This window comes from Seriola lalandi, unplaced genomic scaffold (genome assembly GCF_002814215.2).
Source record: "Seriola lalandi dorsalis isolate HSWRI2012SDOR001 ecotype SW California unplaced genomic scaffold, Sedor1 jcf7180002054920, whole genome shotgun sequence".
In the NCBI taxonomy this organism is placed as follows: domain Eukaryota; kingdom Metazoa; phylum Chordata; class Actinopteri; order Carangiformes; family Carangidae; genus Seriola; species Seriola lalandi.
In genome coordinates this window covers 37,047-60,586 of record NW_019525472.1, presented here as the reverse complement: position 1 = coordinate 60,586, position 23,540 = coordinate 37,047, and the positions used below count along the sequence as shown (strand labels likewise).

Sequence of the window (23,540 nt, the reverse complement as noted above, 5' to 3'; positions counted from 1 at the left end):
AGGAGCAGATGTGTGCAGGCCTCTCTGCTGTATCTATTACGGGGCTGATTATCAAATGAACTGGATGTCTGTGCTGTGGGCTGCTTACTGCAGTTGGAGCCTCTCGCACTCAGTCTTTAACTGTGTGGTTTAACCTGTACTTCTGTTTATGCTTAATGAGCTTCAGATGGTACAAATCTTTTATTATTCTTGAGCAGCTGTCATGTTTTAGTCTTACTGCTCCTCTTGAAGGGGGAAATAATTAAAGTGAATCATTCCCAAGCTTGAAGAAGAAGAAGAAAAAAAATCCAATGTTGTGCTTTTGCTGTATTGCCTAGCCCTGCTCGAGTATTGTGGTACAGGAGGCCTCTTCTTCGTCCTGTTTCTACCTTGTTGTCATTGTCGCTTTCTGTAACGACAGAAGATAAATAAACTTGCACTACGCAGCAAAATGCTGCATGACCTGCTGTCAGTCACTGATTGGACAGTCTTTCTGACAGTTTGTGGCCAGATGATGGATTTAATATTAGTCCCGTATTCTTGGCAATCGACCAAGACCCACATCTTGGGGCCGCCTCAGTCTGATCTAGATCTAGTCCACAGCAGTGTTCGATTAACAGCTTTTACACCAGACTAAATGAACCAATCTAAATGAGGAAACACAGCAGAGTTTGTTTAAAGTGTGAAAGCATCGTTAGTTTGAACGCGGCTTTACCATGATTTTTGTCACTCAGCTGAAATGTCAGCTGCTATTTTAGAAACTGAAAAAATGCTCCACCTGATATTTGATCCGGCTTTATTAGTATAATAACAGCATTTCAAAGTTGTACATCATTATTTGACTATTTGTGTGATTTGCTTTAATAAGGATTAGAGGAGGCATCTTAATTACAGTACATCAACTATGCGCATATAAAGGAGTTCTTGCAGCTTGTATTTCCGGGGAAAATCAAGTAGATCTCATTATTCAGCCAACGCATCATGTCATACAGTGCAAATCCTCCGCCTCAACATGCCGTATCATACTGCCTCATCTACAGTACAGTCACAAGGTTATAAATAGCTGTATAAAAACAGCTAAAACATTTTTATCACTCTTAAGACTTAATGCTTAAATGATAAGTCATATTGTATAGAAAATCATTCAACAGAACAAATTGTGAATTAATGGAGTAATCTTATCTGTGAAGCTTTTACTGAGACAAAGTAGAGCAGTTAATAATCAGAAAAAAGCTGGTTTAAATAAACAAAGCAGTGCTTAAGTATCTTTTTTTTTTTGTCATTGATAATAGACCAAACTACATTTCAGGTGAACAAAGCAAAATTACTTTCTTATGTTCTAAAAACAATCTTTCCAAAACTGAAAATAACACCTGCATCTTAAATATCTTTGTCATGAAGAAATCCAAATATTTCTTCCTCGTAGCAGTGATTACATCAGTTTGTCTGTACAGTCGATCTCACTGCTGTCACAAAATCGTTCTGGGACAAAAGAAAAATGTACAGTATGACAAGTATTTCAGATTATCATCATCGTTCATTGGCGCCATTTGCTTCAGCCAACAGGGCAGGTCCTGGAGTTTTAACTATACAAATATACATACATCTCCACCCAGACCATATTTATTCATTGTCTAGGGTTAACAACAGTATATTATAAAATAGTACAGGTAATAAAAATGTGGTTATATTATCCTTTTATATTACACTTGCTTTTGACCTCCAACGCATATAAACAAGGTGGGAAACCAAGGCCATAGTAGTAGTTCATAAGATGCTTTCAGTTTAGCAAGGCAATCAGAAGGCACAACCACAACTGTAAATCATTTGCAGGTGCTGGCCAGGTAACAATCTGCACTAAAAGAAGAAAAGAAAAATACCCACACTCTGCCTACTTGTTCCCAGTTCCTTTGTGCAACATGGACATATCAATGTTTCAAACAGGAATGGTTTTCACTGTGAACGCGCTAAATTTACTAAACATGCTTGAATATAAAGTGCATTAAATTAGTTATCTTTCACATTACAAACAGATGGTTTGTACATTAAAGTACTTCTTGTCGTTCATTCTCTTTCTCTGCTTTCCTGCTGGTGGCAGAGGTTGACTCATAGCCTGAAGTTACGCAGGTTTTCTGCCACAATAGAACTGATTTCCGCAGCTTATCAGCATCTGGTTCAGAGATGGCGCTTACCTGTGGCAGAAAATAAAATGTAAAAACAATACAAAACTGAACAAGACAGAATTTACTTACTTTGGATATTCGGTTTATTCACCTGCAAAGAACTTGTAGTAATGTTCTATTGATGCCTCTTGTCTGATCCACTCTCTCTCCATCAATCCCTTCATCATGTTCAGAGAGACGGATCCTGCATCATCTTCACTTTGTCGTTTGTCTTTTTCCTCTCCTTTGAAATCTTTGAGCCTCTGCTTGTCTTCACTAACTGGTTAGAAAATACAATAATCATGTTAGTTATTTAAAGGATGAAACCTACTGAAGATACTTCTGGAAAATATTTTAAAGCATGGCTTTTTGTTTCGATCAGTTTAATGCAGCTTTGTCCAGGTAAAGGGCTGCGTAGAACTAGACTGGGTGCACTAGAGGGGAATGTCACGTAAACCACTGATGCAAAACTTATTTCAATAGGCTACCAAGTTAATTTCATTTTTACTAGTTTTGTTTCAATACTGATCTTTCCCACTTCATCCATTTTGATTTGTCATAGTAGAAAAAAAACAGGTGTAGATAAGTTATTACGATTTTCAATTTAGGAACTAAGAGACTTAAGTTTACAGCCTGCCAAGCGCTATTACTGTGTGATGGTCTGTTTACAGTGATGAAGCTTTCAAATTAGTAAAATCATCATCATTTATGAGGAAGCCATAGTAAAAGACGTACACTATATAACATGACGAGGTTAGACCTTGTATATGGCTGGACCATGGACATTAAAGGGCTGGCCCTGCTGTTGTGGGCCAACCTAAAGTACACAGCCCAAAAATGTCCCCATGCCAGGAAATTTCAATAATGGAAAATTCTACAAATATAGTATTTTTGTGTGATGTTGATGATTTGAGATTCATGCAGTCCAGATGGACAATAAAGTTTCTTTTATTTAATTCTAATTATGGTCTATTACAAATACTGTTGTCAGTGCTTCTGGATGCTTACAGTTTATTGGTGAATCCATACTGTCGTCTCCTTTTAACATACGGTGTTTTTCCCAGTTCTTGCGATCCCATTTGATGTTAAGTTGTTCTGTGATCTCTTTGGCTGTGCTCTTGTCTTTCTTTTTAGTTGGTTCATCACTTTTCTCTTCTTGTTGTGGAGCATCTTTTTCACTGAGGTACAAAGAACAGTTTCCTGCCACCATGTCCTCCATCTTCTCCAGCAGCTCTGTTACCTGATCACCAGCTTCGCTCGTGTTGTCAAGGACATGATACCTCTTTCCACATTTCTCAATCAGCCCACGGAGAGGCTTTCCTTCACTTTCAATGTGTTGCTCTATATGTTTTGTTTCCCAAAGTGTCCCCAGAAGTGAACAGGAGTATTACGTGTCTCCACACACTCTGTCCAAATAACTTCATGTTGTCCTCTGTGACTCTTTTTTGTTCATCAGTAAATGATGTGTCAGGCGGCACCACCAGCAGAATGACATTTGGTGATGGCGAGCACATAGACACCCCTTCTAAAATCTCAGTCTTCACAACTTCAGGGATAAATGATGCTGGGAAGAATTTCCACCATCCAGGAGTGTCCACAACCACGACCTCTCTTCCAGCCACCTCGCCACTTTGCTTTAAAGCTTTCATCGTTCTCTCACCAGTGTGAAACTCTTCACTTCTTAAAATCATGTTGCCAGCGGCACTCTTCCCAGAAAATACCCACCCAACCATCAAGATTCTCAGGCTGGGTTTTGGCTCTGTGTAAGAAAACAGTTAAATCTGGTTAATTTAAAGGACAATTCTTGCTGAGTATGATTTTGTAATTTTAAAAAAAAAATTTATAGCAAAACAATCTAAGCTGAACAGGTCTGCTAATGGACTCAAATGTGGTTGAAAGCTCTAATGACTTTGAAGTGAGCCTTTTTTGTAAAGTGTGATGGATGTTTACAACAGACATTTGGGTGATAATTTACTGTTTGCCTTTGATTTTCCAAATAGGTTTTTTAACAATGTGTCTGTAAGCTGCTGTTTCATTGCCATTACAATGTTATTACCAAAAGGAATGATGGCTAAAAGACAGAAATATTTCATTTTAACAACATTCATGAAAACAAATTCAACTGACCACTCAGGAGCCTTCTGAGCCTTTGCCTTTGTTGTTGTGTCTGCAGACGCAACTCCTCAGCTTTTTTGTCCACCTCCTTCCTCCTCTCTTCAACAGTTTGTATCAGCCTGCTCTCAACTTCATAACAACTGTTTTCTGCCACCATGGTGTCAATCTTGTCAAACAGCTGTCTGACGTTCGTGCTGTTGTCTGTCCCATCATCACAGAGAACATGATACCTGTTACCACAGGCCTCCAGCAGCGACTGGAGTGGTGCCCCTTCTTTACTGATGTAATCCTCAATGGTTTCATGGTCTATATCGCCTCTGTGGCTGAAGACCACTACAGTGTGATCCCACACCTTCTCACCAAAACAATACTCCAAGTGCTCCTTTGTCGCCTTCTTGTAGACATCTTTGAATGGAAGCTCAGCATTAATCGCCAGCAGAAAACCATGCAGTCCAGGTGGACACAGAGTGACGCTGAGAATCGTCTCTGTCTTCAAAAGTTCTGCTGTATCACACAGCTGATATCCTCGCAGCCATCCAGGGGTTTGGACCAACGTGACTCTTCGCTCACACACTTCTCCCTCTCCCTTCTCACAGTCGAATGTTGCATCTACGGCATCAAACACGTTTCTTCCCAGGATGATGTTTCCAACGAGATCTTTATGTGAGCCTTGTGATCCCACAATCAGCACATTCAGCTCTGACAGAGTGAGACAGAGATGGTAACATGAAGGAAAAATATACTTACAGCCTGTTGATAAATCATTTCTCATTTACATTTACTCACCTTTGGCAGATGTAGCTTTCTTCATGTTTTCTGAAGAGGGAAATTAACTAATTAGGCTTCTTAATGAGTTTCATTCCCTCCGTCTTGTTGTTGACTGTGTGAGCTCAACACTGAATGTAGCTCTCACATTGTTTGTTTTTCATCATACCCACTCCCTCCTTTGTCAGTCACAGGACCAACAGCATATTTTCATGAAGAAGAGATCAGATCATTGATAAAACTTGTCATCTAGATTTCTTCCTGTGCCAGAGTCACACCTGTTGTTTTCATGGAACCCGTGTTGCTGTTTGTTTCCTCTAATGAAACAGTTTTTCTAACAATTTTATATTGTAGCTGCTTAAATTCATAGTAATTTCAGAATTTACAGCCTCATCAGCAACATGTGGCTTGGTGATTGGGTGAATTCACAGTATGTATATATGTAGACAACAGTTTGTTTAAACCAAAGTGGTCAGGTGTAAAAGTCCCTTTAGTGTCACCACCCTTCTGTGAATCCTGTCTGTCTGTCCGTCCGTCCTCCCTCCCTCTGCCAGACATTGGCTATCAAGCTCGATTTATGTGCCTCACTTCCAGCTCAGTCATAGTTATCAAGCTGGTCGTTATTTGGCTTTTACCTGCAACTTCAACATTTAGTCCTTTCTGTCTCCAGGAATCGCTGTAAACTAATCTGCCAAGCCTGCAACCAGCTCACCACCACTCACCTGCTCCTTTCAAAATAAAAAGACTTCACCTTATCCTTACCTGCTTCTACCATGTCTGCATTTGGGTCCCGGCACTGTTTGTGACAAAGTTGGAACATGGTCTTGGCATATTTTTTTTGCCACACAGCTGAACTGTAACTTTTATTTTAGTATCACAAAGGAACAGGAAAACAATGCTCCACCTTTGAAATGCTGTTTGATCCAGTTTTATTATTACAGCATTTCAAAGAAGGACTTGATGAGGATTGGAAAAGGCATCTTTATTTCAGAACATAGAATACAACAGTGCACACGATTAAAAATCCTGCATTTCCTGGGTAAATGAAATAGATCTCACTTCATTCTTCATACAGTGAAGTACAGACTCACAAGATCATAAATAGCAGCATAAAAATAGATAATTTTTTATTATTAAGACTTTATTCTTTAATGAAAATAGTCACATGGTATAGAAAATCGTTTAACAGTATAAAACAAAAAAATCAGTGAATGTGTTTAATCTTATCTCTGAAGCTTTTCCTTATTATGTGATACTAAAGCAAACCATATTTCAGTCTTTTTATTTAGAGATGTGAGATTACTTATTTTTGATTTTATTCTGGATCTTAATTTGTCACATTAATCAGATTATGTCATTGTAAGCTTTTGATTATACTTCCAAAAATTACTTTCTTCTGTTCTAAAAACAATCTTTCCAAAAGTGAAAATAAAATCTGCATCTTCAATATTTTTGTCATGAAGATTCTCATGAAAAACCCAAATATTTCTTCTTCATAGCAGAGATTATATCAGTGCTCGTCTGTACAGATAATCTCACTGCTGTCACGAAATCATCCTGGGACAAAGTGACACACGTCAAACTGCTGTTGTCTGCAGTAGAAACAATGTACAGTATGACAGGTATTTCAGATTATCTTCATCCATCATTGGCGCCATTTGCTTCAGCCAACAGGGCAGGTCCTGGAGTTTTAACTGTACAAATATACATACATCTCCACCCAGACCATATTTATTCACTGTCTGGAGTCAACAACAGTACATCATAAAATAATATAGGTAATAAATTGTAGTTATACGATCCTTTATATCCATGATCCTCCTGTATTACACTTAAAAACACATGTACCTGTTTTTGATTTGGCCTCCAACACAAACATAATAGTAGTAAACTGAGGCCATAGTATTAAGGGTTGTTTTTGCTGGAGCGTCTTTGTACTAGTTCATGAGATGCTTTCACTTTAGCAAGGCAATCATCAGGCACAACCACAACTATAAATCATTTGCAGGTGCTGGCCAGGTAACAATAATCTGCACTAAAAGATATGGAAAATATCTGCACACTGTCATCTTGTTCCCCAGTTTCTTTCTTCAACATGATCATGACAATGTTTCAAACAGAAATGGTTTTCACTGGTTGAACTGGAAACGAGGTATATGGGTAAAATGCTGGTTAAATGCCGTCATATGTAGCTAGTTACTCCATCAGTAATGCAGGAGTGTATAATTTTACAAATACAATCTAATATTTTGTTAATATTGTCCGACTCTGAGAGGAGCGTCTTTACAGCCTAACCAGCTACAAATCATCAGTGCAGAGTAATTTCCCTCTACAATGTGTTGTAGTTTGTATTTAAATGGTTTGAACAGAAGTGTAAAGCTTCCTGATGACAGTCCTGTGTGTACCAAACACTTTGGTTCAATGAAGTGCAGTAAATGACTTGGTGTTCTTTCACATTACAAACATGGTTTTAACATGGAAGTACTTCTTGTTCAGTCTCCTCCTCTGCTTCCCTGCTGGTGGCACAGTTTGACCCATAGCCTGAAGTTGTGATGGTTTTCCACCATGATTGGACTTTTTCTCTTGATTCCCGCAGCTTATCAGCATCTGGTTCAGAGATGGCTCTCTCACCTGTGGCAGAAAATAAAATGTTAAAACGATACAAAATATATTTGCTTTTATTTTAGATATTTGATTAATTCACCTGCAAAGAACATGTGGATATGTTCCACTGCTGCCTCTCGTCTGATCCACTCTTTCTCCATCAATCTCTTCACCATGTTCAGAGAGACGGATCCTGCATCATCTTCACTTTGTAGTTTGTCTTTTTCCTCTCCTTCAAAATCTTCGGGCCTCTGCGTGTTTTCACTAACTTGTTAGAAAATACAATAATCATGTTAGTTATTCAAAGGATGAAACAAATTAAAGATACTATAGGAATAAACTGAAGTGTTTTTTTTACTGTTGTGTCAGTGCCTCCGGATGCTTACGGTTTATTGGTAAACTCATACTGTCGTCTCCTTTTAACATACAGTGTTCTTCCCAGTTCTTGCGATCCCATTCAATGTTAAGTTGTTCTGTGATCTCTTTGGTTGTGCTCTCATCTTTGTTTTTAGTTGGTTCATCACTTTTCTCTTCTTGTTGTGGATCATCTGTTTCACTGAAGTAAAAAGAATAGTTTCCTGCCACCATCTCCTCCATCTTCTCCAGCAGCTCTGTTACCTGATCATCAGCTTTGCTCATGTTGTCAAGGACATGATACCTCTTTCCACATTTCTCAATCAGCCCACGGAGAGGCTTTCCTTCACTTTCAATGTGTTGCTCTATAGTTTTTTTCCCCAAAGCATCGCCAAATGTAAACAGCAGTATTACATGTCTTTACACTCTCTGTCCAAATAACTTCATGTTGTCCTCTGTGACTCTTTTTTGTTCATCAGTAAATGATGTGTCAAATGGCACCACCAGCAGAACGACATTTGGTGATGGCGAGCACAGAGACACCCCTTTTAAAATCTCAGACTTCACAATCTGAGGGGTGTACGTCGCTGGGAAGAATTTCCACCATCCAGGAGTGTCCACGACCACGACCTCTCTTCCAGCCACCTCGCCACTTTGCTTTAAAGCTTTCATCGTTCTATCACCAGACTGAAACTCTTTGCTTCTTAAAATCGTGTTGCCAGCGGCACTCTTCCCAGAAAACACCCACCCGACCATCAAGATTCTCAGGCTGGGTTTTGGCTCTGTGTAAGAAAACAGTTAAATCTGGTTAATTTAAAGGACAATTCTTCGAGTTCACAATTACATGTTAATGTTAACAAGTAAAATTCATAATAAATAGAAAGAAATTTAATGATTTGTCTTTTTTTCACTGTACCATAAACATACTGATCCGTGAATTAAAAACTGAGGTATGTACTGAAATGTAAGGAATGCCGTCAGGTTTCTCGTCACAAGGACAGACTTTAATTCCACCTCTTGACCTGCAGCTGGTGACGCTAGTTCCTGTTCTGCTCAGGGGGAGAACTGGTACGTATGCCAGTATGCCAAGCTCGCAGAGGCTGCAGAGCAGAACAAGTACTGGCGTTGCCACCTGCAGTTAGGCTAGCTGTTTAACAGTTGACAATGGTCTGGTTTGCAGTAATTCAACTTTTAGATTTAAATATCTAAATATAGCTTTAATAATGCGATCTGTAAGATTCATCTGAAAAGAAAATCATCATCCACAATATAAAATCGTCGAATCGCTCAGCCTTAATGCCACTACAATGTTATTATGACCAACAGGAATGATGCCAAAACTACAAAAATAAGACTAAAGAATTTTCCTTTTAACAACATTCATGAAAACAAATTCAACTGACCAATCAGGAGCCTTCTGAGCTTTTGCCTTTGTTGTTGTGTCTGCAGACGCAACTCCTCAGCTTTTTTGTCCACCTCCTTCCTCCTCTCTTCAACAGTTTGTATCAGCCTGCTCTCAATTTCATAACATCTGTTTTCTGCCACCATGGTGTCAATCTTGTCAAACAGCTGTCTGACGTTCGTGCTGTTGTCTGTCCCATCATCACAGAGAACATGATACCTGTTACCACAGGCCTCCAGCAGCGACTGGAGTGGTGCCCCTTCTTTACTGATGTAATCCTCAATGGTTTCATGGACTATATCGCCTCTGTGGCTGAAGACCACTACAGTGTGATCCCACACCTTCTCACCAAAACAATACCCCAATTGCTCCTTTGTCACCTTCTTGTAGACATCTTTGAATGGAAGCTCAGCATTAATCACCAGCAGAAAACCATGCAGTCCAGGTGGACACAGAGTGACGCTGAGAATCGTCTCTGTCTTCAAAAGTTCTGCTGTATCACACAGCTGATATCCTCGCAGCCATCCAGAGGTTTGGACCAACGTGACTCTTCGCTCACACACTTCTCCCTCTCCCTTCTCACAGTCGAATGTTGCATCTACGGCATCAAACGCGTTTCTTCCCAGGATGATGTTTCCAACCAGATCTTTATGTGAGCCTTGTGATCCCACAATCAGCACATTCAGCTCTGACAGAGTGAGACAGAGATGGTAACATGAAGGAAAAATATACTTACAGCCTGTTGATAAATCATTTCTCATTTACATTAACTCACCTTTGGCAGATGTAGCTTTCTTCATGTTTTCTGAAGAGGGAAATTAACTAATTAGGCTTCTTAATGAGTTTCATTCCCTCCGTCTTGTTGTTGACTGTGTGAGCTCAACACTGAATGTAGCTCTCACATTGTTTGTTTTTCATCATACCCACTCCCTCCTTTGTCAGTCACAGGACCAACAGCATATTTTCATGAAGAAGAGATCAGATCATTGATAAAACTTGTCATCTAGATTTCCGTGTTCCAGGTTGTGCCAGAAGGTCGCACCTGTTGTTTTCATGGAACCTGTGTAGCTGTTTGTTTCCTCCAATGAAACAGTTTTTCTAACAATTTGATATTGTAGCTGCTTAAATTCTTAGTAATTTCAGAATTTACAGCCTCATCAGCAACATGTGGCTTGGTGATTGGGTGAATTCATAGTATGTATATATGTAGACGGCAGTTTGTTTAAACCAAAGTGGTCAGGTGTAAAAGTCCCTTTAGTGTCACCACCCTCCCATGAAACCTGTCTGCTTCTCTCTCCCCCCCTCTGCCAGACGTTGGCTATCAAGCTCGATTTATGTGCCTCACTTCCAGCTCAGTCATAGTTATCAAGCTGGTCGTTATTTGGCTTTTACCTGCAACTTCAACATTTAGTCCTTTCTGTCTCCAGGAATCGCTGTAAACTAATCTGCCAAGCCTGCAACCAGCTCACCACCACTCACCTGCTCCTTTCAAAATAAAGACTTCACCTTATCCTTACCTGCTTCTACCATGTCTGAACTCAGGTCCCGGCACTGTTTGTGACAAAGTTGGAACATGGTCATGGCAAGTTTTTTTTGCCACACAGCTGAACTGTAAGCTTTTATTTTAGTAGTACAAAGGAAAAGGAAAACAATGCTCCACCTTTGAAATGCTGTAATAATAAAGATGGATCAAATTGATCAAAGCAGGACTTGATGAGGATTGGAGAAGGCATCTTTATTTCAGTACATAGAATACAACAGTGCACACATGATAAAAATCCTACATTTCCTGGGTAAATGTCGTAGATCTCATTTCATTCTTCATACAGTGAAGTACAGACTCACAAGATCATAAATAGCAGCATAAAAATAGATAATTTTTTATTATTAAGACTTTATTCTTTAATAAAAATAGTCATATGGTATAGAAAATCATTTAACAGTATAAAACAAAAAAATCAGTGAACGTGTTTAATCTTATCTCTGAAGCTTTTCCTTTATTATGTGATACTAAAGCAAACCATATTTCAGTCTTTTTATTTAGAGATGTGAGTTACTTTATTTTATTTTAGTCTGGATCTTAATTTGTCACATGAATCAGATTATGTCATTGTAAGCTTTTGATTATACTTCCAAAAATTACTTTCTTCTGTTCTAAAAACAATCTTTCCAAAAGTGAAAATAAAATCTGCATCTTCAATATTTTTGTCATGAAGATTCTCATGAAAAAACCCAAATATTTCTTCTTCATAGCAGTGATTATATCAGTGCTCGTCTGTACAGATAATCTCACTGCTGTCACGAAATCATCCTGGGACAAAGTGACACACGTCAAACTGCTGTTGTCTGCAGTAGAAACAATGTACAGTGTGACAGGTATTTCAGATTATCTTCATCCATCATTGGCGCCATTTGCCCCAGCTTCAGCCAACAGGGCAGGTCCTGGAGTTTTAACTGTACAAATATACATACATCTCCACCCAGACCATATTTATTCACTGTCGGGGGTCAACAACAGTATATCATAAAATAACATAGGTAATAAATTGTAGTTATACGATCCTTTATATCCATGATCCTCCTGTATTACACTTAAAAACACATGTACCTGTTTTTTGATTTGGCCTCCAACACAAACAAACATAATAGTAGTAAACTGAGGCCATAGTATTAAGGGTTGTTTTTGTACTAGTTCATGAGATGCTTTCACTTTAGCAAGACAATCATCAGCCACAACCACAACTATAAATCATTTGCAGGTGCTGGCCAGGTAACAACAATCTGCACTAAAAGATATGGAAAATATCTGCACACTGTCATCTTGTTCCCCAGTTTCTTTCTTCAACATGGTCATGACAATGTTTCAAACAGAAATGGTTTTCACTGGTTGAACTGGAAACGAGGTGTATGGGTAAAATGCTGGTTAAATGCTGTCATATGTAGCTAGTTACTCCATCAGTAATACAGGAGTGTATAATTGTACAAATACAATCTAATATTTTGTTAATATTGTCCGACTCTGAGAGGAGCGTCTTTACAGCCTAACAGCTACAAATCATCAGTGCAGAGTAACTTCCCTCTACAATGTGTTGTAGTTTGTATTTAAATGATTTGAACACAAGTGTAAAGCTTCCTGATGACAGCCCTGTGTGTACCAAACACTTTGGTTCAATGAGGTGCAGTAAATGACTTAGTGTTCTTTCACATTACAAACATGGTTTTAACATGGAAGTACTTCTTGTTCAGTCTCTTCCTCTGCTTCCCTGCTGGTGGTAGAGTTTGACCCATAGTCTGAAGTTCCGATGCTTTCCCGCCATGATTGGACTTTTTCTCTTGATTCCTGCAGCTTAACAGCATCAGGTTCAGAGATGGCTCTCTCACCTGTGGCAGAAAATAAAATGTTAAAACGATACAAAACTGAACAAGACAGAATTTATTTGCTTTTATTTTAGATACTTGATTTATTCACCTGCAAAGAACCTGTGGAACAGTTCAACTGCTGTCTCTCGTCTGATCCACTCTCTCTCCATCAATCTCTTAATCATGTTCAGAGAGACGGATCCTGCATCATCTTCACGTTGTAGTTTGTCTTCTTCCTCTCCTTCAAAATCTTTGAGCCTCTGCTTGTCTTCACTAACTGGTTAGAAAATACAATAATCATGTTAGTTATACTAAGGATAAAATAAATTAAAGATACTGTAGAAATATACTGCAAAGTGTGGCTTTTTACTGTTGTGTCAGTGCCTCTGGATACTTACAGTTCATTGGGGAACGCATACTGTCGTCTCCTTTTATCCTACGCTCTTCTTCCCGGTTCTTGCGATCCCATTCATTAAGTTGTTCTGTGATCTCTTTGGCTGTGCTCTCATCTTTGTTTTTAGTTGGTTCATCACTTTTCTCTTCTTGTTGTGGATAATCTGTTTCATTGAGGTACAAAGAACAGTTTCCTGCCACCATCTCCTCCATCTTCTCCAGCAGCTCTGTTACCTGATCACCAGCTTCACTCATGTTGTCAAGGACATGATACCTCTTTCCACATTTCTCAATCAGCCCACGGAGAGGCTTTCCTTCACTTTCAATGTGTTGCTCTATAGTTTTGTTTCCCAAAGTGTCCCCAGATGTAAACAGCAGTATTACATGTCTCCACACTCTCTGTCCAAGTAGCCTCATGTTGTCCTCTGTGACTCTTTTTTGTTCATCAGTAAATGATGTGTCAGGCGGCACCACCAGCAGAACGACATTTGGTGATGGCGAGCACAGAGACACCCCTTTTAAAATCTCAGACTTCACAATCTGAGGGGTGTACGTCGCTGGGAAGAATTTCCACCATCCAGGAGTGTCCACAATGACGACCTCTCTTCCAGCCACCTCGCCACTTTGCTTTAAAGCTTTCTTCGTTCTCTCACCAGACTGAAACTCTTTGCTTCTTAAAATCGTGTTGCCAGCGGCACTCTTCCCAGAAAACACCCACCCGACCATCAAGATTTTCAGACTGGGTTTTGGCTCTGTGTAAGAAAACAGTTTTTAGAAATCTGGTTAATTTAAAGGACAATTCTTGCTGAGTATGATTTTTGTATTTTTTTTAAATTTATAACAAAACAATCTAAGCTTAACAGGTCTGCTAAGTGACTGAAATGTGGTTGAAAGGTCTGAAAAAGTGGACCTTTTGAGATTAAATCATTCTTGTAAAGTGTGATGGATGTTTACAACAGACATTTTGGGTGGTAATTTACTGTCTGCCTTTCCAAATAAATTTGTTTACAATGTTGTAGCTGCTGTTTTATTGCCATTACAATGTTATTACCAAAAGGAATGATGGCTAAAAGACAGATATTTTCTTTTTAACAAACATTCATGAAAACATTCAACTGACCACTCAGGAGCCTTCTGAGCCTTTGCCTTTCTTGTTGTGTCTGCAGACGCAACTCCTCAGCTTTTTTGTCCACTTCCTTCCTCCTCTCTTCAACAGTTTGTATCAGCCTGCTCTCGATTTCATAACATCTGTTTTCTGCCACCATGGTGTCAATCTTCTCAAACAGCTGTCTGACGTTCGTGCTGTTGTCTGTCCCATCATCACAGAGAACATGATACCTGTTACCACAGGCCTCCAGCAGCGACTGGAGTGGTGCCCCTTCTTTACTGATGTAATCCTCAATGGTTTCATGGACTATATCGCCTCTGTGGCTGAAGACCACTACAGTGTGATCCCACACCTTCTCACCAAAGCAATACTCCAAGTGCTCCTTTGTCGTCTTCTTGTAGACATCTTTGAATGGAAGCTCAGCATTAATCACCAGCAGGAAACCATGCAGTCCAGGTGGACACAGAGTGACGCTGAAAATCGTCTCTGTCTTCAAAAGTTCTGCTGTATCACACAGCTGATATCCTCGCAGCCATCCAGGGGTTTGGACCAACGTGACTCTTCGCTCACACACTTCTCCCTCTCCCTTCTCACAGTCGAATGTTGCATCTACGGCATCAAACGCGTTTCTTCCCAGGATGATGTTTCCAACCAGATCTTTATGTGAGCCTTGTGATCCCACAATCACCACATTCAGCTCTGACAGAGTGAGACAGAGATGGTAACATGAAGGAAAAATACACTTACAGCCTGTTGATAAATCATTTCTCATTTACATTTACTCACCTTTGGCAGATGTAGCTTTCTTCATGTTTTCTGAAGAGGGAAATGAACTAATTAGGCTGCTTAATGAGTTTCATTCCCTCCGTGTTGTTGTTGACTGTGTGAGCTCAACACTGAATGTAGCTCTCACATTGTTTGTTTTTCATCATACCCACTCCCTCCTTTGTCAGTCACAGGACCAACAGCATATTTTCATGAAGAAGAGATCAGATCATTGATAAAACTTATCAGCTTGTCATCTAGTTGACTTTCTGCACCAGAAAATCACACCTGTTGTTTTCATGGAACCCGTGTTGCTGTTTGTTTCCTCCAATGAAACAGTTTTTCTAACAATTTGATATTGTAGCTGCTTAAATTTATAGTAATTTCAGGATTTACAGCCTCATCAGCAACATGTGGCTTGGTAATTGGGTGAATTCACAGTATGTATATATGTAGACAGCAGTTTGTTTAAACCAAAGTGGTCAGGTGTAAAAGTCCCTTTAGTGTCACCACCCTTCTGTGAAACCTGTTTGTTGTTATTTCTCTCTCCCTCTGGCTGCACACCTCATTAATATGTTGCTTGTGTGAATGGGTGGCCTTATAGTATGTATACATGTAAATCTGCACCAACCTTCATATATGCTATATTTTCCATTTAACCTATTACTGCTGTTGATTATTTTTGTGTCATTAGGTTAATTAGTGTTTGGTCTTGGTTCATTGTTGCACATTGTGTGCAACAATGATCATAAATAAGGCATATTTTAATCTTCAAACTGAGAGGTCGTGTGGACATGCATGGAGGAGATCACATCATTCTATCTGTTAGCCGTTGTTTCCCTGAAACCGAGACGTGCTGGTGTGCTGCTGATTCCAGGTCCCAAAGCAGCTTCCTCGTGTCAAGCTCTACCTGCTGCCTCTGCCAGCTCCTTTACATAACCACGTTAATAGCAACCCGACCGACCAGCTACAGTTTGATTTCATTATAAATACTCAGTTATATTGTCTTGATCAACAACGTGTGAGCACTGTAAATGTTTAATATCTTTTACATCTACTAACAGTGTGCCAGAAAGAGGGCGCTGAGTTCTTGCCAGCGTGACCATAAAGCCCTATAATTCAATTTCATCTGTCCTTATTATTCATGTTAATCCTGCTCCCTGGAGTGCGTTGCTTACTTGGAACATCAGAAATCTACAATGGCTGCTTAATGAAAACCCTTATAAAGTGCTGGTTGGAAATGGGCAGTTTTCCATTGGCGTAAATTGTACAATACTTTGATCAGATCGCTGTTCTTATAACTTGAATGACAAACCTCTCAGAGGGTTAAATGTTGACAAATGACAGTATGTTTTATGTAATCACCCGCAGCATTATTCACTGGTTACCTTGGGAAAGCACCTTTTTGACATAGTGGCTAATCTTGGGGGTGCTGGTATTACGTAGGGAGAAACGAGGAACCCGCACACTCAATGAAGAGTGCTCCTTAAGCACATTCATGCGCAACACTGGTGATGATGGCTGGCTGGCTTGTCACTGTAGTGAGCAGGGATTTGGTTTTGTTGATACTTGACCTTCTTTCTGGGGCCGCCCCGACCTGCCGACGGCGGACGGCCTTCATCCTTCTGGAACAGACGCTGATACTTTAGGAATACAGACGGCTGCTGAAGTCCAGTCTGACATTCGGGACTTGACGCTCAACAAGCGAGTCTGTCAGATTTAAAGGTGGTGCAGTTTTGGAGTCTACTGGCATAGTTAATCCTCATAGTGCAGACTATGAGTGACAGCCCAGTCTATAATGTTGAGATTATCTCCCTCCCCCACCATCTAATTGTCACCCTTCTACTTGTGGTGGTGAAGTGTTCCACAAAACACCTGATAAAATCCCTCAAATAAAATTCCTTAGATAATCGCCGTTGTATGAGCTCACTGCTGCGCGCACAGGCCCCACATTCATCATCTTTATGCCTTAAACTTTAATTAGTGGCTTATTCTTTGATTACTCCAGGTCTGGTACTTGTTACCATTCTCCTGTTGGCGGGTCGGTCTCAGTCTCAATACTACGTACAGTAAAGTCACTGTAAACTTCCTGATAACCACTGCAGCGCTCTAATCCTCTGCTTATTTATTCCCTTAAGCACATGAGCGTCCAGGCTGTGTGCCTATCTCTCTCTCTCTTTCTCTCTCTATTCCCCTATTTTCTCCTCCCTCCCTCCTCTCTTTTCATTCAGGCTCTCTGTGCTGGACCATTGGCCTCTCTGGGACCTCTCTCCCTCTCCCCTGGCAGTCGGTGCCTCATTCCAGATGTTTTGGCTCTGGATCTTCGTCCTCCAGAAGTCCCAGCCTCCTCCTCGTCGCTCCCTTGCTCTCCGTGTTTGTTTGCTTCTCCTGCACGTGTGAATGATGTGGTTTTGTGTCGTCTGTACTCTTTCCAGTTCTTCAAGGTGGAGAGGAGGTCGTGTGGCTCAGGTCCTATCTGCAGGCAGCACCTGGAAGTTGCTTGATGTCAGATCATATTCTTCAATAATGCTGCCAACCCGATTGTCCAAAACGTAAATATTACGTTGCTTTATTCTGTACAATCTAGTTGACTTGACCAGCCTTGACTATATATATATTATAATTTTAAGCATTTATGAATGGACGGTACTCGACAACCATCATAACTTCTCCATGAAGATACAGTTTATATTATCACGGCTGTGTTTTAATATATTGTCATTCATCAACTGTTTACACACCAGCCTCCAGTTATAGGTGTCCATAGGAGGAACTATAGTTGTTCACAAATACAATAAGAAAAACGTAGATGTGTTTATTAACTACATTATGTGTGAACTATTATTAAATGTTTATATACTGCTTGTAAATGTAAAACAGGGGAACTTAAAACTGTCACACAGAACCAGTATTTTATTACATTTTAGGAGTATCTACAGGATGTTAGGAAATGAGGAAATGTGATATCACAAAAAATATTTGAATAAGCCTTTACTTTATTTAGCTGTTTATTATAAAATCAAACTGATGAGCCAAAATGCACAGAGTTTAGTTTTCAACAGCTAGTTTTACTCTTCGAACGCTGGACTGTTGGTTTCTCTGTCATTTCAATCCACTTGCTGCTGCTGCTCCTAAAGTTACTGGTGGGGTTTTTACATTGTTACATGCGTAAATTGAAAATCAATTCAATTATCTTATAATCAAATTTTTGGCTCCGAGATAATTAAATGTGGGTATTTCAGTATATTTTTGTTGTACCCCTTGTCTCTTTGTCCGACAGCTGTGTGCGTCAACTTTTAAAACTTGGACTATCAGGTGAAATTGATTAGAGAACAAATTGCATTTAGCAGCAAAAAAACTAACAAGAAAACCCCCTTTGGGAAATTCCTTTGTACTTCCTGGAACCTGAAGGGGAAGTTGCTATTGTTTTGTCCCTGAAACAGAAGCTATTCTGTTTTTAGTTTGTTTGGCTTTTGGGGAAACATGATACGTGTTTTGTGTGTTCCTTTACATCATCTCTCCTGTCACAGGTGTTTTCATATGACTCCAGTAGGGAAGAGATATTTACATAGACCATGTCTAGATATACCACGTAATGTGTGCTCCAGAACTGTCACAGCATATATAGATTACTGCTGCGGCCTCATTTCACTTTGTGTCTTCTAGCATATTTTGTCACAATATGTACAGTCAGTATGTAGGAATTCTTCAGTTCGGGGGTTTTAGCAATATAATATATATTCAGTACCTGGTGGCTATATTTGAAGTCCTCAGCTCTTAAAGCCACAATGATGATAATGTGATTAAAGCATCTTTTAAATTATTCTAACAGAAGTCTTTGTAGCTGGTGAAAAGGTCTGGTAGTTGCTTTCAACCCTTTTATCTCTGTCCCCAGGTCAGATCTTTAGTGTGTGAGGGGGGGAAACATTTTTTGGTCTTTTTTGATACTACTACTGGAAGGTGATAAAGTCCTGAATTTTTTTTCAAATTTAACAGGGTTCTGTAGACGGTAATCACTGCCAGTACATGTCACGCTAGACTACCAGCATCTCAGACTAAAATAAAAGCATCGGCGGCCACACATTCGGCCTCTGTTTGGGCCTTTTTAGATGAAGACGTGGTTCCTTCAGAGGAAGAAATGGAAAGTGGCTTTCACCTGAACACTGCGTACTGCACTGTGCCATCCCTCATGTGGACAGTCGCTGTGCGTTTACGTTGGGAGGACCACGACAGAGCTAACATGGCTATGGACTATAGACTGGTCTATTCCAATAATGTTAGCTAATTAAAGGCTAATGCACAAAATAAGCTCTTAACATGGAGTGTAGTGTAGAGAAGTGTTTGACAGTGTACTGATCCTGGAAACAAATTCAATAAATCTTCATTCATTAAGTATTTTTTCGATGTACCTCTCTGGTCCTAGCCTTTTAGCCTGGTTGCTACATCCTATCTCCATTTGCAGAGAGTATGACTGTGCTGACCCCACATGTCATTTCTGGGAAATCTGTGATACTAGTCCCACAGCCTGACCTGCTGTTCCACACCCAGACAGATTTTCTAAATGTCAGTTACATCTGCTCTCTGAAATGACACTAACCTCAGCTGTCACATAAAAAAAATGAACACATTTAACTGTAGTCCACCTCTGTATGTTGTGTAGCCCTCCTACTCAACTCTAATTTGTTACAGAATTGTCATGGCATACCTCTTTACACCTGATAACACTTTTAGCATGGGAGGTGAATTGGTAGGAGGCTACTAAAATATTGAATTTGGGATGTGTCTACTTTAACAAAAACATATAACTCTGACTAGGGTGCAGAGAGGGCTGGTTAGCTTGATTTTATAGCTATACTGTTTATGTGAGCTTACAAACTCCCATGCATACCTTTAAGACACCATAGCCCTTACCTATCAGACATGAATAAACATTAAACCCACAACATATACTGCAGCAGCATAATATATTTATTGACACAAAAATATAAACCGGCAATCACCCTTTTGAAATGTCCTGGTGACTCTTAAAATAAAATGAAATAAAATATCCAGGGTTTTGTAAACTCAGTTATGGTACCATATCGTTGGCGCGCATGTTGGAGCTCATTTGAATCCTCAAGAAAAGTATTTTCATTGTACTCATGGATCCTTGGAAACTCAGAAACTGTTAGCAGCAGTTCGCTCAAACCCTCTGTCCAGCGACGAGACGTGAGATGAGATGGAGAAACCAGTCGTGGAGCCCGGTCCGTATAAACACACACAGTCCTGAGCGCCCTCTACAGCAGCAGCATGCGTGGCAGCAGCAGGGAGGCAGCCCAAATAAACAAAGAAAAAACACATGAGATGTTCAAGGACTATTCAGAACAGAGGACATTTCAGTACTTTCCCAGATAAAATATCAAATATAAATTCGTCCATATTAATGCAAACTTATTTCACACCAGCAGTAATTTAACAGACAATATTTCAACATATGCTGCATATTTATCAACTGAAACACATATTTAAAGAAACAAAATGTAATCAAATGTAGCAGGGCACTACAGTTGTCCTCCTCTGAATCAGAAAAACAAGACCAAGCCATCTCAGCGCTGTCCCGAGTTCGCTGATCCATGACCCCGTTAGTGTAAAAAAGAGCGTGCTGTCCTTTTCAATGGAGGAAAGAAACTGTTGCTCAAGGGAGCAATTTGATAGATCCTATATAGAACAAGGAGAAAGGGCTCTTGTTACTTCTTGGAAAATAAAGAGATAAAACCAGAGATATGAGTCATGTCTTAGCCCTAAATCCACACATGAATTGCTTGTATGCTCCTTTGGATGCACACATGCAAAAAGTTACTGATGCAGCCAGGCTACGGGTTTACTTTAATAGATTTTGAAGGATGCCTTTTTTTCATGTACCTTTTCAGTTTGCTGGTAGTTGATGCAGTGATGCGTTTCCCCCAAGGCCTCCTGCATTTCCTGAGCGGCGAGATGCAGCTGGTGAAATTTTAATTCAATGGAAAAAAAAAAGAAAAAAAATTGAACTTTGAATCCAGGCCTCAGAGACGCTATGCTTTTTCCAAAAGGCCTCCACATAACCCGCATTGAAACACTGGCTGTACAACAACATATCTAGAAGAAGACCATCACTTGACATCATGATTTTTTGGCTTAATTATGTCGGACAGAAATGGCTAATTGCCCCCTGTGGTCTTCCCTCCTTTGCACACTGACATTAAAGCTTCCTTTCCTCATCCGATGGCTCTTGGAGAAAATCCGACGAGAGCATCCACTTAAAATTTTTGGCAGCACCTTTTGCCTCATCATACTGAATTAAGGGCAACTTTTGGGTTGCCTTGTCTCAGGCAAGTGTTGCAGGGCTCCAGCATGGATACGTCTGTGGGCTTTCAGCCTTCACCCTGGCCAGATGTTTAGCAAAACCCAGTTGTTTATGCTGGAATTGATTATTTCTGCATTAGTTAAAATATTTGTTCTGTTTGTTTGCAATTTACTGTGTTACAATTTATTTTTTCTGAGTGGTGCTTAAGAGAATCATTTGGCTTTTTAGGTTGACACATTCATTGACATATACAACAACAACAAACAAACAAACATGTCTGCAATATCCAGGACACATCAGCTTGCCTGACCTGAAAGTTGAGTCATTGCATTTGAAACTAATGATCGTTTATTCTCAACTCTGAGCTGCTGCGTGGATGACGTAGGACCCTGGGATGAAAAACAACCTTATTTAACCTGAACAGGAATCCGTAAGATGGAGGAAGGAAGTACGAGGGGGGGGGGGGGGGGGGGGGGGGGGGGGGTCAAGCCACACAGAGTGGTATTGTTTTGGCGTTAGCATTACTGGTTTTGTTTGTATAATGCTACTGTTGTGTAAATTTTGATCCTCTTAATATCAGCCAGAGCTCCCTCATCACAGGACCAGTTATTTTGTGGATTTTGCAGCTGCCAGAGGGTCGTGTAGATTGCGAATACACACCCACACACACGTACATGCGCACGGACACACACACACACACACACACACACACACCATTGCACGTAAAATCAAAATACACAACATCCATGCAGGAAGGATGTTTGTTTGTTAGAGAGTTCAGTGAGGAGGGAAGAAGATGGAAGTTAAACATTTAAACGTGTGTGTGTGTGTGTGTGTGTGTGTGTGTGTGTGTGTGGACAAGTGGTGGAGATTTTATGGAGTAGTAAGGTGCTATGAGAGAGGCAGACAAGCAGAAAGCCTTCATGTACCCAGGGACCAAACCTGGAAGAAGTGGTAGATGCTCTTTGCACACACCGTTCTGTGACTCACCTTTGCTCTAGCCAATCACGTCTCTCTACAGAACCAAAAAAAAAAAAACTAAATTCCCACCAGATTAAAGCCACTGTCTCCTAGAATTTCCTCATATCAGCACCCGGCATTCCAGAGGTTGGGTAAACTTGATTGGGTTTAAGGGAGTTGAAGAGGCAGTTTTGCCGTAGCATTAAACAGCATTAGAGAGCATTGGGAACATATTATTATTGAAAACTGAAGGCTGCGGAATAGGGCGTTATATAAACAGTAAAATAGGTTATGGGGGCAAGGGTTAGTTTGCCTCGGTGTGCAAAAAACAAATTCAAGCCCAAAGGCAAACAGAGTGATGGAGTAAGGAGAATGAAAGGAGGTTAGGGAAACAAGGATGCTACATCAAAAAAGAGGCATCATAAGACCTTGCACTTTCCTCTGGAAGAAGAAAAACTGGAAGATGGTCATGCTTAAATTCCTCAGCATCATTCTTCTTCTGTTGACAATCGACCATTATTCTAAAAGGCTCTCCAGCGTTGTGTTCGTCCACAGGGTAGAGCGCTCTAAGCTAAATGTCACCCTGGATCTGTAGCGATGAAAGGCGTGCTTTATTGTTCACCAGGGAGCAGTTCGAGTCACATCCGAATATGTTCCTGGTACAGGTCTCGCTCTCTCTTCCTCTCTAGTAAATCAGCAAACACGCTGTAGTCGCTCCAGAAATCATGGGACAGAGACAGTAGTGTAGTTATGCACAAATATAGTTCATCTGTGAGCTCTATCGGTGCGTTGTCTGTGACTCTGGCATACAGCTTTACAGCTATACATTCATACACAAATTAATAAACATTAACATTAAAAAAAAAGATTTTCTTATATGACGGCGAGAAATGTGTTTTGGTGTTGTCCGTATGTCCCATCCTCGTGAACATGATGTCTCAGAAACGCCTAGAGGGAATTTTCCTCAAATTTGTTGTGGTCAAAGGTCAAAAGTCAAGATCTGGGTGACCTAACAAAACATGTATTAGGACTCTTTCTCAGATTAAATCGAAGGCAACTGGACTTGTATTTGTCTGTGGATGACGTTTCGCCTCTTATCCAAGCGGCTTCATCAGTTCTTATGTATTGGTCTCTCTAGTCCGCACTAGTCTGACCAAGTGGAGTAGGACCCAGGTATTTAACCTCTTGTGGGTGGGTCCACCAAGGTACCTGTGAAAGTACTGGTTTCACCTGACCATTGTTGTGGTCTCA

The 23,540-nt window shown here is 40.2% G+C and overlaps 2 protein-coding genes and 1 pseudogene across 3 annotated transcripts; all 3 read right to left on the bottom strand.

Moving 5' to 3' along the window:
• Nucleotides 1-2,053: 2,053 nt before the first annotated feature.
• On the bottom strand, nt 2,054-5,250 carry LOC111673553 (GTPase IMAP family member 8-like; annotated as a pseudogene). The gene is made up of 5 exons (XR_015436162.1): nt 5,043-5,250; nt 4,269-4,955; nt 3,150-3,900; nt 2,254-2,421; nt 2,054-2,171 (listed from the first exon to the last, which is right to left on the bottom strand). The product of XR_015436162.1 is annotated as a GTPase IMAP family member 8-like (transcript).
• Nucleotides 5,251-5,982: 732 nt separating this feature from the next.
• Nucleotides 5,983-10,405, bottom strand: LOC111673522 (GTPase IMAP family member 8-like). Its single transcript, XM_087169901.1, has 5 exons — nt 10,157-10,405; nt 9,383-10,069; nt 8,012-8,761; nt 7,726-7,893; nt 5,983-7,652 (listed from the first exon to the last, which is right to left on the bottom strand). The coding sequence occupies exons 1-3, from the start codon at nt 10,179-10,181 to the stop codon at nt 8,400-8,402; spliced, it is 1,074 nt and encodes a 357-aa protein (XP_087026027.1). The 5' UTR covers nt 10,182-10,405; the 3' UTR covers nt 5,983-7,652; nt 7,726-7,893; nt 8,012-8,399.
• A 690-nt stretch (nt 10,406-11,095) lies between these two features.
• LOC111673555 (GTPase IMAP family member 8-like) lies at nt 11,096-15,386 on the bottom strand. Its single transcript, XM_087169900.1, has 5 exons — nt 15,029-15,386; nt 14,255-14,941; nt 13,140-13,886; nt 12,851-13,018; nt 11,096-12,762 (listed from the first exon to the last, which is right to left on the bottom strand). Exons 1-5 carry the CDS (start codon nt 15,051-15,053, stop codon nt 12,602-12,604), a joined length of 1,788 nt encoding a protein of 595 aa, XP_087026026.1. The 5' UTR covers nt 15,054-15,386; the 3' UTR covers nt 11,096-12,601.
• Nucleotides 15,387-23,540: the final 8,154 nt, after the last annotated feature.

What these genes read in the sequence shown, in the direction of transcription:
- LOC111673555 (XM_087169900.1), bottom strand. Translation starts at nt 15,053, where the DNA reads ATGAAGAAAGCTACATCTGCCAAAG. An exon ending in GAAAGCTACATCTGCCAAAG is followed by an intron (nt 14,942 to 15,028) that starts GTGAGTAAATGT and finishes TCACTCTGTCAG; the next exon opens with AGCTGAATGTGGTGATTGTG. An exon ending in GCTCAGAAGGCTCCTGAGTG is followed by an intron (nt 13,887 to 14,254) that starts GTCAGTTGAATG and finishes TTTCTTACACAG; the next exon opens with AGCCAAAACCCAGTCTGAAA.
- LOC111673522 (XM_087169901.1), bottom strand. Translation starts at nt 10,181, where the DNA reads ATGAAGAAAGCTACATCTGCCAAAG. An exon ending in GAAAGCTACATCTGCCAAAG is followed by an intron (nt 10,070 to 10,156) that starts GTGAGTTAATGT and finishes TCACTCTGTCAG; the next exon opens with AGCTGAATGTGCTGATTGTG. An exon ending in GCTCAGAAGGCTCCTGATTG is followed by an intron (nt 8,762 to 9,382) that starts GTCAGTTGAATT and finishes TTTCTTACACAG; the next exon opens with AGCCAAAACCCAGCCTGAGA.